Genomic DNA, 14,782 nt, shown 5'->3' on the forward strand with positions numbered 1-14,782 from the left:
AACATTGAAACTGCATATTTAGAATACAACAGGTGTAGATCTTAACGTGAAATGCTTACTGACAAGCCCTTAACCAACAACGTAGATAAGAAAAATAAGTGTTAAGAAACTATGTGGAGGCTGTATACAGGGGGTACCATACAGAGTCAATGTGGAGGCTATCATACAGGGGTACCAGTACAGAGTCAATGTGGAGGCTATATACAGGATGGTACCAGTACAGAGGTCAATGTGGAGACTATATACAGGGTGGTACCAGTACAGAGTCAATGTGGAGGCTATATACAGGAAGGTACCAGTTACAGAGTCAATGTGGAGGCTATATACAGGGGGTACCAGTACAGAGTCAATGTGGAGGCTATATACAGGATGGTACCAGTACAGAGTCAATGTGGAGGCTATATACAGAGGGTACCAGTACAGAGTCAATGTGGAGGCTATATACAGGAGGTACCAGTACAGAGTCAATGTGGAGGCTATGTACAGGGGGTACCAGTACAGAGTCAATGTGGAGGCTATATACAGGGGGTACCAGTACAGAGTCAATGTGGAGGCTATATACAGGGGGTACCAGTACAGAGTCAATGTGGAGGCTATGTACAGGGGGTACCAGTACAGAGACAATGTGGAGGCTGTATACAGGAGGTACCAGTACAAAGTCAATGTGGAGGCTATATACAGGAGGTACCAGTACAGAGGTACATATCAGGAGCAGGTGTTGAAATAAAATACATACAGCTTCATACAGTTTGATTTAATGAGGCTTAATGACCAAAAGCACAATTCTATTTTGTAAACATGAGACAATTCTACGAGGAGATGCGTGTCTCATGAACTTTAAGTAGCCTTTATTTGTTGTGATATAATCCTTCTGAGACAGGATTGTGTCACGGATCTGGGGAAGTGGACCAACGCATTTCTGCAGCATTGAAGGTCCTAAAGAACACAGTGGCCGCCATCATTCTTAAATGGAAAGTTTGGAAGTTTGGAACCACCAAGACTTCCTAGTGCTGGCCGCCCAGCCAAACTGAACAATTAGGGGAGAAGGGCCTTGGTCAGGGACGTTACTGAGAACCCGATGGTCACTCTGACAGAGCTCAAGAGTTCCTCTGTGGAGATGGGAGAACCTTCCAGAAGGACAACCATCTCTGCAGCACTCCACCAATTTGGCCTTTTTGGTAGAGTGGCCAGACAGAAAGTCTGTTTGGAGTTTGCCAAAAGGCACCTAAAGGACTCTCAGACCATGAGAAACAAGATTCTCTGATCTGATGAAACCAAGATTGAACTCTTTGGCCTGAATGCCAAGCGTCAGGTCTGGAGGAAACCTGGCACCATCCCTACGGTGAATCGTGGTGGTGGCAATATCATGGTGTTATTGGGGATATTTTTCAGTGGCAGGGACTGGGAGACTAGTCAGGATCGAGGGAAAGATGTACGGAGCAAAGTACAGAGAGATAATTGATGAAAACCTGCTCAAGAGCACTCAGGACCTCAGACTGGGGCAAAGGTTCACCTTTCCACAGGACAACGACCCTGAGCACACAGCAAAGACAACATAGAAGTGGCTTTGGGACAAGTCTCTGAATGTCCTTGAGTGGCCCAGCCAGAGCCCGGATTTGAATCTGATCAAACAACTCTGAAGAAATCCTGAAAATAGCTGCGCATTGACGCTCTCCATCCAACCTGACAGATCTTGAGAGGATCTGCAGAGAAGAATGGGAGAAAACACCACAAATACAGGGGTGCCAAGATTGTAGTGTTATACCCCAAGGCGGCTTGAGGCTATAATCACTGCCAATAGTGCTTCAACAAAGCACTCTCTGCTCAACAACACTGACTGTGAATCAATCTGGTTGATTCTCTGGTTGATTCTCTGACTCAACAACACTGACTGTGAATCAATCTGGTTGATTCTCTGGTTGATTCTCTGCTCAACAACACTGATGGCGTCAAACTTTGCTGTGTGTCCAGGCTGTCACTTCTGTCATCAGCTACTAACACCAGTGCTGCACCTTTGTCCTTGTCCCTGGATGACGGCTTCCTGCTCCCTCTTCCATAGTGAGAACACTGATGGCTCAACATGGTTTTCTGAGAGACTGGATGACGGCTGCCTGCTCCCTCTTCCATAGTGAGAACACTGATGGCTCAACATGGTTTTTCTGAGAGACTGGATGACGGCTTCCTGCTCCCTCTTCCATAGTGACAACACTGATGGCTCAACATGGTTTTCTGAGAGACTGGATGACGGCTGCCTGCTCCCTCTTCCATAGTGGTAACACTGCTGGCTCAACATGGGCTTCCTGGTTATGAAAGAAAGTGTGATGGTCAATGGTAGCCTCTCCCATTGTTTGAAGCAGTTGTAGTCTTTGTTGGCATGTATCCAGACCCCAGAATGGTAGTAGAAAGGAGCCTGTTCCCCGCATGCTTCCTCACAATCATTGTCTGGATCGACCACTCCCCCACCTGACCACAGGACCAGTATTGCTGGACTGATCTTCATTCCTACAGCCTTCATCACCGCCCCTGGAGTCTCTCACTGTCTGATCTTCATTCCTACAGCCTTCATCACCATCCCTGGAGTCTCTTCACTGTCTGATCTTCATTCCTACAGCCTTCATCACCATCCCTGGAGTCTCTTCACTGTCTGATCTTCATTCCTACAGCCTTCATCACCATCCCTGGAGTCCCTTCACTGTCTGATCTTCATTCCTACAGCCTTCATCACCGCCCCTGGAGTCTCTTCACTGTCTGATCTTCATTCCTACAGCCTTCATCACCATCCCTGGAGTCTCTTCACTGAGTAAGTAAAGATAGTATAAGAAACCTCTCCCATTCTACTTGTCTATTATCTTTGTTTAGAAATAGTCATTTGTGTGACCTACTGATTTTCCCTACAATTCATTTTTAAGGATTTAGAAATATAGAAATGGTAGAACGAGGAATGTCAGAGTCTGGAATATAAATATATACAATTTGTTTAAAATGTATATGATGGTGTGTCTAGACATTATGGACCGTATATGAATATAAAAGGTGTGTACAGCAGTAGTTATATAGGATGAGCCTTGACTAGAATACAGGGTGGAGTACTGGGTGGTAGACGGCTAGTAACAGTGACTAAGTTCAGGACAGGATACTGGGCGGAGGCCGGCTAGAAGTGACTATTTGAACATTCATATTGAACAGCCTACCTATAGAGTAGCACCACCACCCATCAGACCATTCTCTTCTTGATGTCAAAGCTGCAGTGTATTGTTGCTATAGGAGTTTATGATTAATAATCCTATTTACTTCAAGACACACTAAGATGTCACCATACTATTCATTTAAAGCCCCTCTGTCAGATATAAAACCATCAGAGTGGGAAACCAACTGACATGGAAACAATGGAGCAAATGTATCACTATCAGGGTGTATTATGACATCATATAGAACTACTCAGACATTCCAAATATCACTTGATTATCAGAGGGGTGAATTATGACATCATATAGAACTACTCAGACATTCCAAATCAGGCTTCATCCATATCATGAAGGTGGATATTGATCCAACCATTTCCAAAGTAATGACCGGGCTGATGGAAACAGGATATGCCTGTACACTTTTATAAATGCTGACAGACGATTTGTTACTTCGTTTGACAATTTTTCAACATTTTGATTATCGCTGATGTCATATTTTGGGTAAAGTAAAAAATAAGGTGAAATATTTGGGTAAATGTTCCTAAAACTGATAGTAACTACAATAAACAAAAAATATAAACGCAACATGTAAAGTGTTGGATGTTTCATGAGCTGAAAAAAAAGATTGCAGAATTTTTTACATCCCTGTTAGTCAACATTTATTCTTTGCCAATCCATCCACCTGACAGGTGTGGCATATCAAGAAGCTGATGGAATAGCTTGATTATTACACAGGTCCACCTTGTGCTGGGGATAATAAAAGGCTACTCGAAAATGTGCAGTTTGGTCACACAACAATGCCACAGATCTCTGAGGGAGCGGGCAATTGGCATGCTGACTGCAGGAATGTCCACTGGAGCTGTTGTCAGGGAATTTAATGTACAGTACCAGTCAAAAGTTTGGACTCACCTACTCATTCAAGGGTTTTTCTTTATTTTGACTATTTTCTACATAGTAGAATAATAGAGAAGACATCAAAGTTATTAAAAACACATGGAATCATGTAGTAACCACAAGTGTTGAATCAAAATATATATTTTATTATTCAAAAGTTGCCACCCTTGCTTTCTCTCAACCAGCTTCACCTGGAATCCTTTTCCAACAGTCTTGTAGGAGTTCCCACATATGCTGAGAACTTGTAGGCTGCTTTTCCTTTACTCTGCGATCCAACTCATCCCAAACTATCTCGATTGGTTGAGGTCATGGGATTGTGTAGGCCAGGTCATCTGATGCAGCACTCCATCACTCTCCTTCTTGGTCAAATAGCTCTTATACGGCCTGGAAGTGTGTTGGGTCATTGTCCTGTTGAAAAACAAATGACAGTGGGACTAAGCCCAAACCAGATGGGATGGCATATAGCTGCAGAATGCTGTGGTAGTCATGCTGGTTAAGTGTGACTTGAATAAATAAATCACTGACATTGTCAATAGCAAAGCACCCGCACACCATCACCCAAGGACAGATATCCACCGGTCTAATGTCCATTGCTCATGTTTCTTGGCCCAAGCAAGTCTCTTCTTCTTATTGGTGTCCTTTAGTAGTGGTTTCCTTGCAGAAATTCGACCATGAAGGCCTGATTCACGCAGTCTCCTCTGAACCGATGATGTTGAGATGTGTCTCTTGCTTGAACTTTGTGAAGCATTTATTTAGGCTGCAATTTCTAAGTCTTGGTAACTCTAATGAACTTATGCATCAGAAGTAACTATGGGTCTTCCATTCTTGTGGTGGTCCTTAAAGTAATGATGGTCTGTTGCTTCTCTTTGCTTATTTGAGCTGTTCTTGACATAATATGGACTTCACCTTTTACCCAATAGGGCTATCTTCTGTATACCCCCATACCTTGTCACAACACAAGTGATTGGCTCAAACACATTAAAACCTGTTATGGCACATTAACTCTTGAAACTAGGGGGCACTATTTTAATTTATGGAAAAATAACGTTCCAAAGTAAACAGGCTATTTCTCAGGACCAGGTGCTAGAATATGCATATAATTGACAGCTTAGGATAGAAAACACTCAATATTGTCTGTGAATATAACAGAACTGATATTGCAGGCGAAAGCCTGAGAAAAATCCAATCAGGAAGTGACTCTTATTTTGAAACCTTTGCGTTCCTATGCATCCCTATTTACCATTGAGAGGGATATCAACCAGCTTCCTTTTTTTTTGGCTTCCCTAATGTGTCTACAGTCACTAGACATAGTTTCAGGCTTTTATTTAGAAAAATTACCTTGAACGACAACATTGCGTCAGTGGTCAGGTGGTGGCTCTCAGAGTGATTTGTCCGTAATAGACAAAGGCGGCCATTGTGCCTCTCGCTCCTAGTGAAAAGCCAATTGTCCCGATTGATATATTATCGAATAGATATTTGAAAAACACCTCGAGGATTGATTATAAGAAAGGTTTGCCATGTTTCTGTCGATATTATGGATCAAATTTTGAGTTTTTTTCGGCGTTGTCGTGACCGCAACTTCCGGTGGATTTCTCAACAAAACGGAGGTATTTTGGCTATAAAAAATCATCTTTATGGAACAAAATTAACATTCGCTGTCTAACTGGGAGTCTCGTGGGTCAAAACATCCGAAGCTCATCAAAGGTAAACGATTTAATTTGATTGCTTTTCTGATTTTCGTGACCAAGCTCCCTGCTGCTAGCTGGACATAATGCTATGCTAGGCTATCGATAAACTTACACAAATGCTTGTCTTGCTTTGGCTGTAAAGCATAATTTCAAAATCTGAGATGACAGGGTGATTAACAAAAGACTAAGCTGTGTTTCACTATATTTCACTTGTGATTTCATGAATATGAATATTTTATATTAAGATTTTTTGTCCGTTGACACCTGTTATGGCTAGGGATTCCGCTAGCGGAACGTTGACAACATCCGGTGAAATTGCCGAGTGCAAAGTATTTTTTTATTTATTAGAAATATTTAACTTTCATACATTCACAAGTGCAAAGCTTAACTTCTTGTTAATCTAGCCACCGTGTCAGATTTCAAAAAGGCTTTACGGCAAAAGCGAACCATGCGATTATCTGAGGACAGCACCCCATCAACAAACACACGACAATCATATTTCAACCCACGACAATCATATTTCAACCCGCCAGGCGCGACACAAACCTCAGAAATAATGATATAATTCGTGCCTTACCTTTGAAGAGCTTCTTCTGTTGGCACTCCAATATGTCCCATAAACATCACAAATGGTCCTTTTGTTCGATTAATTCCGTCATTATATCTCCAAAATGTCCATTTATTTGGCGCGTTTGATTTAAAAAAAACACTGGTTCCAACTCGCCCAGCATGACTACAAAACATCTAATACGATACCTGAAAATGCTGTCCAAACATTTGAAACAACTTTCCTAATCCAACTTTAGGTATTTTAAAACGTAAATAATAGAGAAAATTTAAGATGGATAAACTGTGTTCAATACCGGATAAAAACAACATGAAGCGCGTGACCTGGAGCGCGCATCAAAACATTAGAGAGCACTAGGCTGGACCCTCGTTCTGAATAATCGAACTTCTTAATTTCTCTAACGAAAAACATCAACCAATTTCTAAAGACTGTTGACATCTAGTGGAAGCAATAGGAACTGCAACCAAGTGCCACAGAAAACCATTTGAAAACAGAGTCACCTCAACAACAACAAATTCCTCCTGGATGGTTTGTCCTCTGGGTTTCACCTGCCAAATAAGTTATGTTATACGCACAGACATTATTTGAACAGTTTTAGAAACTTTAGAGTGTTTTCTATCCAAACCTACCAATTCTATGCATATCCTAGCTTCTGGGCAGGTAGCTGGTAGTTTACTTTGGGAACGCTTTTCATCCGGACGTGAAAATACTGCCCCCTATCCCAAACAGGTTATAAGGAATGAAATTCCACAACTTAACTTCTAAAAAGGCACACATGTTAACCTCTTGGATCTCTAGGGGCGCTATTTCATTTTTGGATAAAAAACGTTCCCGTTTTAAGCGCGATATTTTGTCACGAAAAGATGCTCGACTATGCATATTCTTGACAGTTTTGGAAAGAAAACACTCTGAAGTTTCAGAATCTGCAAAGATATTGTCTGTAAGTGCCCCAGAACTCATTCTACAGGCGAAACCAAGATGATGCGTCAACCAGGAAATTAGCAGAATTTCTGAAGCTCTGTTTTCCATTGTCTCCTTATATGGCTGTGATTGCGCAAGGAATGAGCCTACACTTTCTGTCGTTCCCCCAAGATCTTAGCAGCATTGTGACGTATTTGTAGGCATATCATTGGAAGATTGACCATAAGAGACTACATTTTCCAAGTGTCCGCCTGGTGTCCTGCGTGGAATTCGGTGCGCAATTGCCAGCTGCTTGTACTTTTCCATTTGATTCAGGGGAGAAACCATGCGTCCAAGAACGATATATCAATGAAGAGATATGTGAAAAACACCTTGAGGATTGATTCTAAACAACGTTTGCCATGTTTTCAGTCGATATTATGGAGTTAATTTAGAAAAAGTTCGCGTTTTGAGGACTGAATTTTCGTTTTTTTTTTTGGTAGCCAAATGTGATGTATAAAACGGAGCTATTTCTAATACACAAAGAATCTTTTTGGAAAAACTGAGCATCTGCTATCTAACTGAGAGTATCCTCATTGAAAACATCAGAAGTTCTTCAAAGGTAAATGATTTTATTTGAAGGCTTTTATGTTTTTGTTGAAATGTTGCGTGCTGGATTTAGCTAACGCTAAATGCTACGCTAGCTAGCTACTTTTACACAAATGATTGTTTTCCTATGGTTGAGAAGCATATTTTGAAAATCTGAGATTACAGTGTTGTTTACAAAAGGCTAAGCTTGAGAGCTAGCATATTTATTTCATTTCATTTGCGATTTTCATGAATAGTTAACGTTGCGTTATGGTAATGAGCTTGAGTCTGTATTCACGATCCCGGATCCGGGATGGGGAGATCAGAAAGGTTAAAGTAATGATGGACAGTTGCTTCTCTTTGCATATTTGAGCTGTTCTTGACATAATATGGACTTCGTCTTTAACCCAATAGGGCTATCTTCTGTATACCCCCCTACCTTGTCACAACACAACTGATTGGCTCAAACACATTAAAACCGGTTATGGCACATTAACTCTTGAAACTAGGGGGCACCTTTAAGACTCCATAATGTTTCATCATTAGATGCTACAGTCCTCCTTTAAGACCCCATAATGTTTCATCATTAGATGCTACAGTCCTCCTTTAAGACCCCATAATGTTTCATCATTAGATGCTACAGTCCTCCTTTAAGACTCCATAATGTTTCATCATTAGATGCTACAGTCCTCCTTTAAGACTCTATAATGTTTCATCATTAGATGCTACAGTCCTCCTTTAAGACTCCATAATGTTTCATCATTAGATGCTACAGTCCTCCTTTAAGACTCCATAATGTTTCATCATTAGATGCTACAGTCCTCCTTTAAGACTCCATAATGTTTCATCATTAGATGCTACAGTCCTCCTTTAAGACTCCATAATGTTTCATCATTAGCTGTTACAGTCCTCCTTTACGTCTCCATCATGTTTAGAATGTGTCTGGAAGCGCTACTCTATCTATTCTACTCTCATCCTTTCAATTAAGACTCCATAATGTTTCATCATTAGATGCTACAGTCCTCCTTTAAGACTCCATAATGTTTCATCATTAGCTGTTACAGTCCTCCTTTACGTCTCCATCATGTTTAGAATGTGTCTGGAAGCGCTACTCTATCTATTCTACTCTCATCCTTTCAGTTTTAATAATATTTAATAATAATAATAATAATAATGTTATAATAGGTAATAACTAACTTTAATAACTAGGGTTAATACCTGCCTGGCGCCCCAACAAAATCTTCATATTTACCCCCCTCTAACAATACCGCTACAGAATTAGCGTAGTAGGCCATGTAACTTAAGGTAATCAGAAATATGTATTCCTTGCCACCCATTCTGAAACTAACTGCAGCTCTATGTTAAGTGTTGCAGTCATTTCAGTCGCTGTAGTAGCTGACGTGTATAGTGTTGAGTCATCCGCATACATAGACACACGGGCTTTACTCAAATGTCACTGGCATGTTGTTGGTAAAGATTGAAAAAAGTGAGTGCCAAACAGCTGCCCTGGGGAATTCCTGATTCTACCTTGATTTTGTTGTACAGGCTTCCATTAAAGAACACTCTTTGTGTTCCGTTAGACAGGTAGCTCTGGGGCGGCAGGTAGCCTAGTGGTTAGAGCGGTAGGCCAGTAACCGAAAGATTGCTGGATCGAATCCCCAAGGTAAAACTCTGTCGTTCTGCCCCTGAACAAGGCAGTCCTAGGCCATCATTGAAAAAAATAATTTGTTCTTAACTGACTTGCCTAGTTAAATAAAGGTTACATTTTCAAAGAAAAACTCTTTATCCACAATATAGCAGGGGGTGTAAAGCCATTTTTATCATCAATTTCGCTCAGCCAAACAGTCATTTGTAAGTGCTGTGCTTGTTGAATGAACTTCCCTATAAGCTAAAAGTCTATATTTGTTTAATGTAAAATAGCATTGTATCTGGTCAAACACCATTTTTTAGGGTTGGTAACAGGCTGATTGGTCGGCTATTTACGCCAGTAAAGGGAGCTTTACTATTCTTGGGTAGTGGAATGACTTTAGCTTCCCTCCAGGCCTGAGGGTACACACTTTCTAGTAGACTTAAATTAAAGACAAGGCAAATAGGAATGGCAATATCGGCCGCTATTATCCTCAATTTTCCATCCACATTGTCAGACACCAGTGACTTGTCATTGTTGATTTTATTTGCGCAAAATTTCATTGAAGATGCTCCAAAGATTTTTACTATCATTCTTCATGTATTTTATCTTTGTTTCATTGTGTACTTTCTTCTTTTTATTCAGTTTAGTCAAATGATGTCTCAATTTGCAATAGGTTTGCCAATCAGTTATTCAGCCAGACCTATATGCCATCTCTTTTGCCTCCCTCTTCATCATACCATTTTTTAAATTCCTCATCAATTCATGTGGATTCAACCGTTTTTACAGTCATTTTCTTAATGGGTGCATGCTTATTAGTAACTGGGATAAGCAGTTTCAAACGTGTCAAGGGCAGTGTCTGGTTGCTCATCATTACACACCACGGACCAACAAATATTATTTACATCAACAACATAGCAAAAATGTATGACCTCTTATACACAATATTAGTCCCAGCCTTTGGAACGGTGGTTTTCCTAGACATGGCTCCTATATTGTGATCACTACATCTGATGGATCTGGACACTGCGGATTTCATTCCTCTACTGTTTGTCACTACCCTGGTAGGTTGATTGATAACCTGAACAAGGTTGCCGGCACTGGTTACAGTTTGAAGCTTTCGTTTGAGTGGGCAGCCTGATCACAGCTTTTCTTCAGTACTAGTTAATTAATGACCAAAGTCTTGAGTTTAGTTTGCCTGTTCTACAGTCTTGTAAAGATAGCCGCGTTGACTGGGACAGGCAATGTAACATCCATAATGTTTTAAGGAAAAGTTTTTGTAAAACAAGCACCTTACATTGGATCATCTTGAAACGTTCTCTCTAAAGCTAACTTTCATCAATATGGTCTATTGGTTCCTCTCTAAAGCTAACTTTCATCAAGGTTTTATATGGTCAATTGGTTTCTCTCTTTTCATTGGCAGAATCCTTTTTCAGTGTTATGATATTCATTACATCCATATCCACCAGTCTATCTTCCTGTCAACTAACAGAACTCTGCTGGTTGTCCTGGTAACAGATACCAGTGGACAGATCTATTTATTTGTTCAAACTGAACTACAGCACTTACTTTGAGTCAAATCTGATCCGTTCCTCTCTTCTCCTCCTCCCACAGTTCCACTCAGCCCTGTTGTTTTCCTGCAGTCCACCAGCAGCACAGACAACCTCTTCATACCCAGCAGTAAGATGCTACCGGGAGAGGCACGATACAGGGACTCCGGGAGGGAGGAAGGGCAAGTGTTGTCCTGCTAACCATAAAGAGGGGACACAGACGCACATCATTATGGATGCTGATGTCACTGTTGTCATAAAGTGCTTTACAGAAACCCAGCCCACAAGCGAGAGAAAGCTGTTTGCTCATCCAGACCAAGCTGTACCATCTGGTGTTCTGATCTGGAGCGACTCTTCTCTGCCTCATCAGCATCAGGATGTTGTTGAGGCTCCCCAGAGGATCCACCATAGTCATGTCTCTCTCCTGTGTTAATGAGAACATCAAACAGATAGTGAACTTATAACCGTCTAATAAAATCATAGGGTCTTACAAGAGGCATGAATATGTCCCTTTGATATTTTAAGTAGAGATTATGCTTCAATGTTGAATTTTAAAAGCCTGTTATGCTAGACGAGGTGCACTTTAATACAGACCACATGGAGAATTCAATACATCTAATTGAAAAGTCCCTAAAATATATGAACCAATGGCAGATTGACCCTTTAACAATTCCTACAGCACTGAACAACATATTCAAGTGTAGAACTTCAGTAGAATGCCACTTTAAAACCACACATTAGTTCAACAACGGCATAGTTTGTGTCCCTGTTGAAGACAGTACTCACTGGTGTTAATCTGATATTCTGTCTCTTCCTCTTTCACTCCAAAAACGTCTTCCTCCTTCACCTTTATTGAGACAGCATCCTGTTCCTCTCTAAACGGTTCTTTCTCTTCTATCACTATAACAGCCTCCTCTTCCTCCTTTTTCATTCTGAAATGTTCTTTCACTATAACAGCATCTTCTTCCTTCACTATAACAGTCTCCTCTTCCTCCTTTTTCATTCTGAAATGTTCTTTCACTATAACAGCATCTTCTTCCTTCACTATAACAGTCTCCTCTTCCTCCTTTTTCATTCTGAAATGTTCTTCCACTATAACAGCCTCATCTTCCTCCTTTTTCATTCTAAAAGCTTCTTTCTCTTCTTTCACTGTAACCTCATCCTCTTCTTCAATGTTCAGCGCCAGAACTTCTTTCTCCAAACAGCAGACCTCCTCTTCTTTAGCAGGGGATGAGTACTTTAATGAGCTCATGGTCAGGGATGTTAGCTAGCTAGTTAGCATTAGCGACTAGCCTAGTGCTAGGCTCAGCATCAATCTTTAACAAGTTTGCAAATTAGGTTACAGTTAACCAGTTAATACGTCAACAGAACTGTGTTTAAAACACTGAGATTAGATAATGTACATTAACATGGTCTAAAGCGTCAATCTTTCACTTTTATGTTGGCTAGCAAGCTACCGACGTGGTTGGAAGAGTTGGCGCCTTGTTGTTCCTGAAGAAGGGTCCCGGCCAGTCAATTATACGTCACGGAAGAATCATCACCTGAAAGACGCTCATCGCCATCTGCTGACTGGAGTGGGTAACGCAGTTTGGAAACAATAGTTACAACACTTTTTGTATTGGAAAGAACGTCATAATTATTTAACAATAAGCTGATACATTTTCTCTTCCAAATAATACGTTCCTGTACACTGACGTAGAAGCTCAATATTAATATGTAGATGATGAATAAATACTTCTATGAATAGGTAGTGTGTTGATATACATTTTCTCTGTTCATTTTTCACATTCTTTTTTATCTACATGTGACCATAGTATTCCCTTAAAGCCACGCTCTATAAGATACAAATCATCCTGTAAACAACAGAACAAATGCATCACATGCAAATAGCACTTGATTATCTGTAGTGCTATACACTGGGTAGACAAAACATTAAGAACAGCTGCTCCTTCCATGACTTAGAAAGACTAGGTGAATCCAGGCTAAAGCTATGATCCCTTACTGATGTCACTAGTTAAATCCACTTCAATCCGTGTAGATGAAGGGGGGAGACAGGTTAACAGACAGTGACACATTCAATACTGCCTTGCACACTCTCGCCTGCATCTAGCTGAAATAGAGATATCACTGGACAAATTCAGGTATGTTTATTCAGGTATGTTTATCCCCGTTTTGTTCCATTTAAACGTTTGTCAACAGAATCGGCGGAATGAATACACCCCTGATCATGCAAAAACACAGTTCACTTTCATTACAGACACGTTGTATTCCTTCTTGCATCTATGTGCTCTCCTCTTATCACCTTCTCCCTTTGTTTCTGTACTTCAATGCACAACACATCAGCTGTATGTGACCAGGCAAAAAAACCTTTCCAAGCCAAACCATTTCATAACTGAAACACACAGCTTACATTGTTGTCACCATATTAGCTAAAGTAACATCATAGTCAACAGAGCTAATAGAACTAACTCGTTAGTAAACCTGCTACAATCATGCAGTAACATTACAGTGTACAGTCAGTAAGCAGTTTAGCACTTACCTTGGCGGGTCCCAGTGGCAATAAATTAGTAAAACCAAAAGCTTGCCTTGACTTGGAAAAGTTCCAGTGTTGTGTTGGATAGTCATAGCCAGCTAGCTAACATAGCATCGCTCTGTTTGAGCCAAGTGTTTGAGTAGACTAAACTAGATAGCTGCATTTGCTAAGTAAGTGAAACTGAAAGTGGAAAATAAATGACAAAATATCTCTCTCTCGCTTCTCCTTCATTTTGGAATAAAATAATTTGTTCAAAACTGTTCAACTATTGTATTTTTCTCTCTTTTAGTCAACTACTCACCACATGTTATGCACTGCAGTGCTAGCTAGCTGTAGCTTATGCTTTCAGTACTAGATACATTCTTTGATCCTTTCATTGGTTGGACATCATGTCAGTTCATGCTGCAAGAGCTCTGATAGGTTGGAGGACGTCCTCCGGAAGTTGTCATAATTACTGTGTAAGTCTATGGAAGGGCTTGAGAACCATGAGCCTCCTAGGTTTTGTATTGAAGTCAATGTACCCAGAGGAGGATGCAAAACAGTATGTTTTAATAAATTATTTGGTGACGTGATTATATTTAGTATAGTTTTATCTAAAAAGGACCACTTTTAAATATTTTACCATTTGAATTTTTCTGAAAATAACTGAGGACGATGGTTCTCCCCTTCCTCCTCTGAGGAGACCCCACTGCACCCAAAGGACACCCAGCCAACTTGACACAATTGTGGGAAGCATTGGAGTCAACATGGGCCAGCATCCCTGTGGAATGCTTTCGACACCTTGTAGAGTCCATGCCCCGACGAATTGAGGCGGTTTAGAGGGGAAAAGGGGAAGGTCCAACTCCATATTAGGAAGGTGTTCCAGATGTTTGGTATAATCAGTGGATACATCTGCAATGTAGCAGACACTTTTATCTAAAGGGATTTGCAGTCATGTGTGCAAACACTTTACATATGGGTGGTCCCAGGAATCAAATCCACTACCCTGGTTTGAATAGCACTATACTCCACCAACTGAGCTACAGGACCACAAGGAATGATCAAGGAATGACGCAGATAAACACACACAGCCTGAGTTTCAAAAATATAATTGTATCAAAGACCGTAACATTGAAACTGCATATTTAGTTTCAATCAAATATTATTTGTCACATGCGCTGAATACAACAGGTGTAGATCGTAACGTGAAATGCTTACTGACAAGCCCTTAACCAACAACGTAGATAAGAAAAATAAGGGTTGAGAAAAT

General features: G+C 40.6%; 1 protein-coding gene across 1 annotated transcript; it reads right to left on the reverse strand.

Annotated features, from left to right (window-relative positions):
* Positions 1-11,200: 11,200 nt before the first annotated feature.
* Positions 11,201-12,524, reverse strand: LOC118940245 (vicilin-like seed storage protein At2g18540). The gene is made up of 2 exons (XM_036948735.1): positions 11,787-12,524; positions 11,201-11,424 (listed from the first exon to the last, which is right to left on the reverse strand). Exons 1-2 carry the CDS (start codon positions 12,250-12,252, stop codon positions 11,267-11,269), a joined length of 624 nt encoding a protein of 207 aa, XP_036804630.1. The 5' UTR covers positions 12,253-12,524; the 3' UTR covers positions 11,201-11,266.
* Positions 12,525-14,782: the final 2,258 nt, after the last annotated feature.

Source organism: Oncorhynchus mykiss, chromosome 17 (genome assembly GCF_013265735.2).
Source record: "Oncorhynchus mykiss isolate Arlee chromosome 17, USDA_OmykA_1.1, whole genome shotgun sequence".
NCBI lineage: Eukaryota > Metazoa > Chordata > Actinopteri > Salmoniformes > Salmonidae > Oncorhynchus > Oncorhynchus mykiss.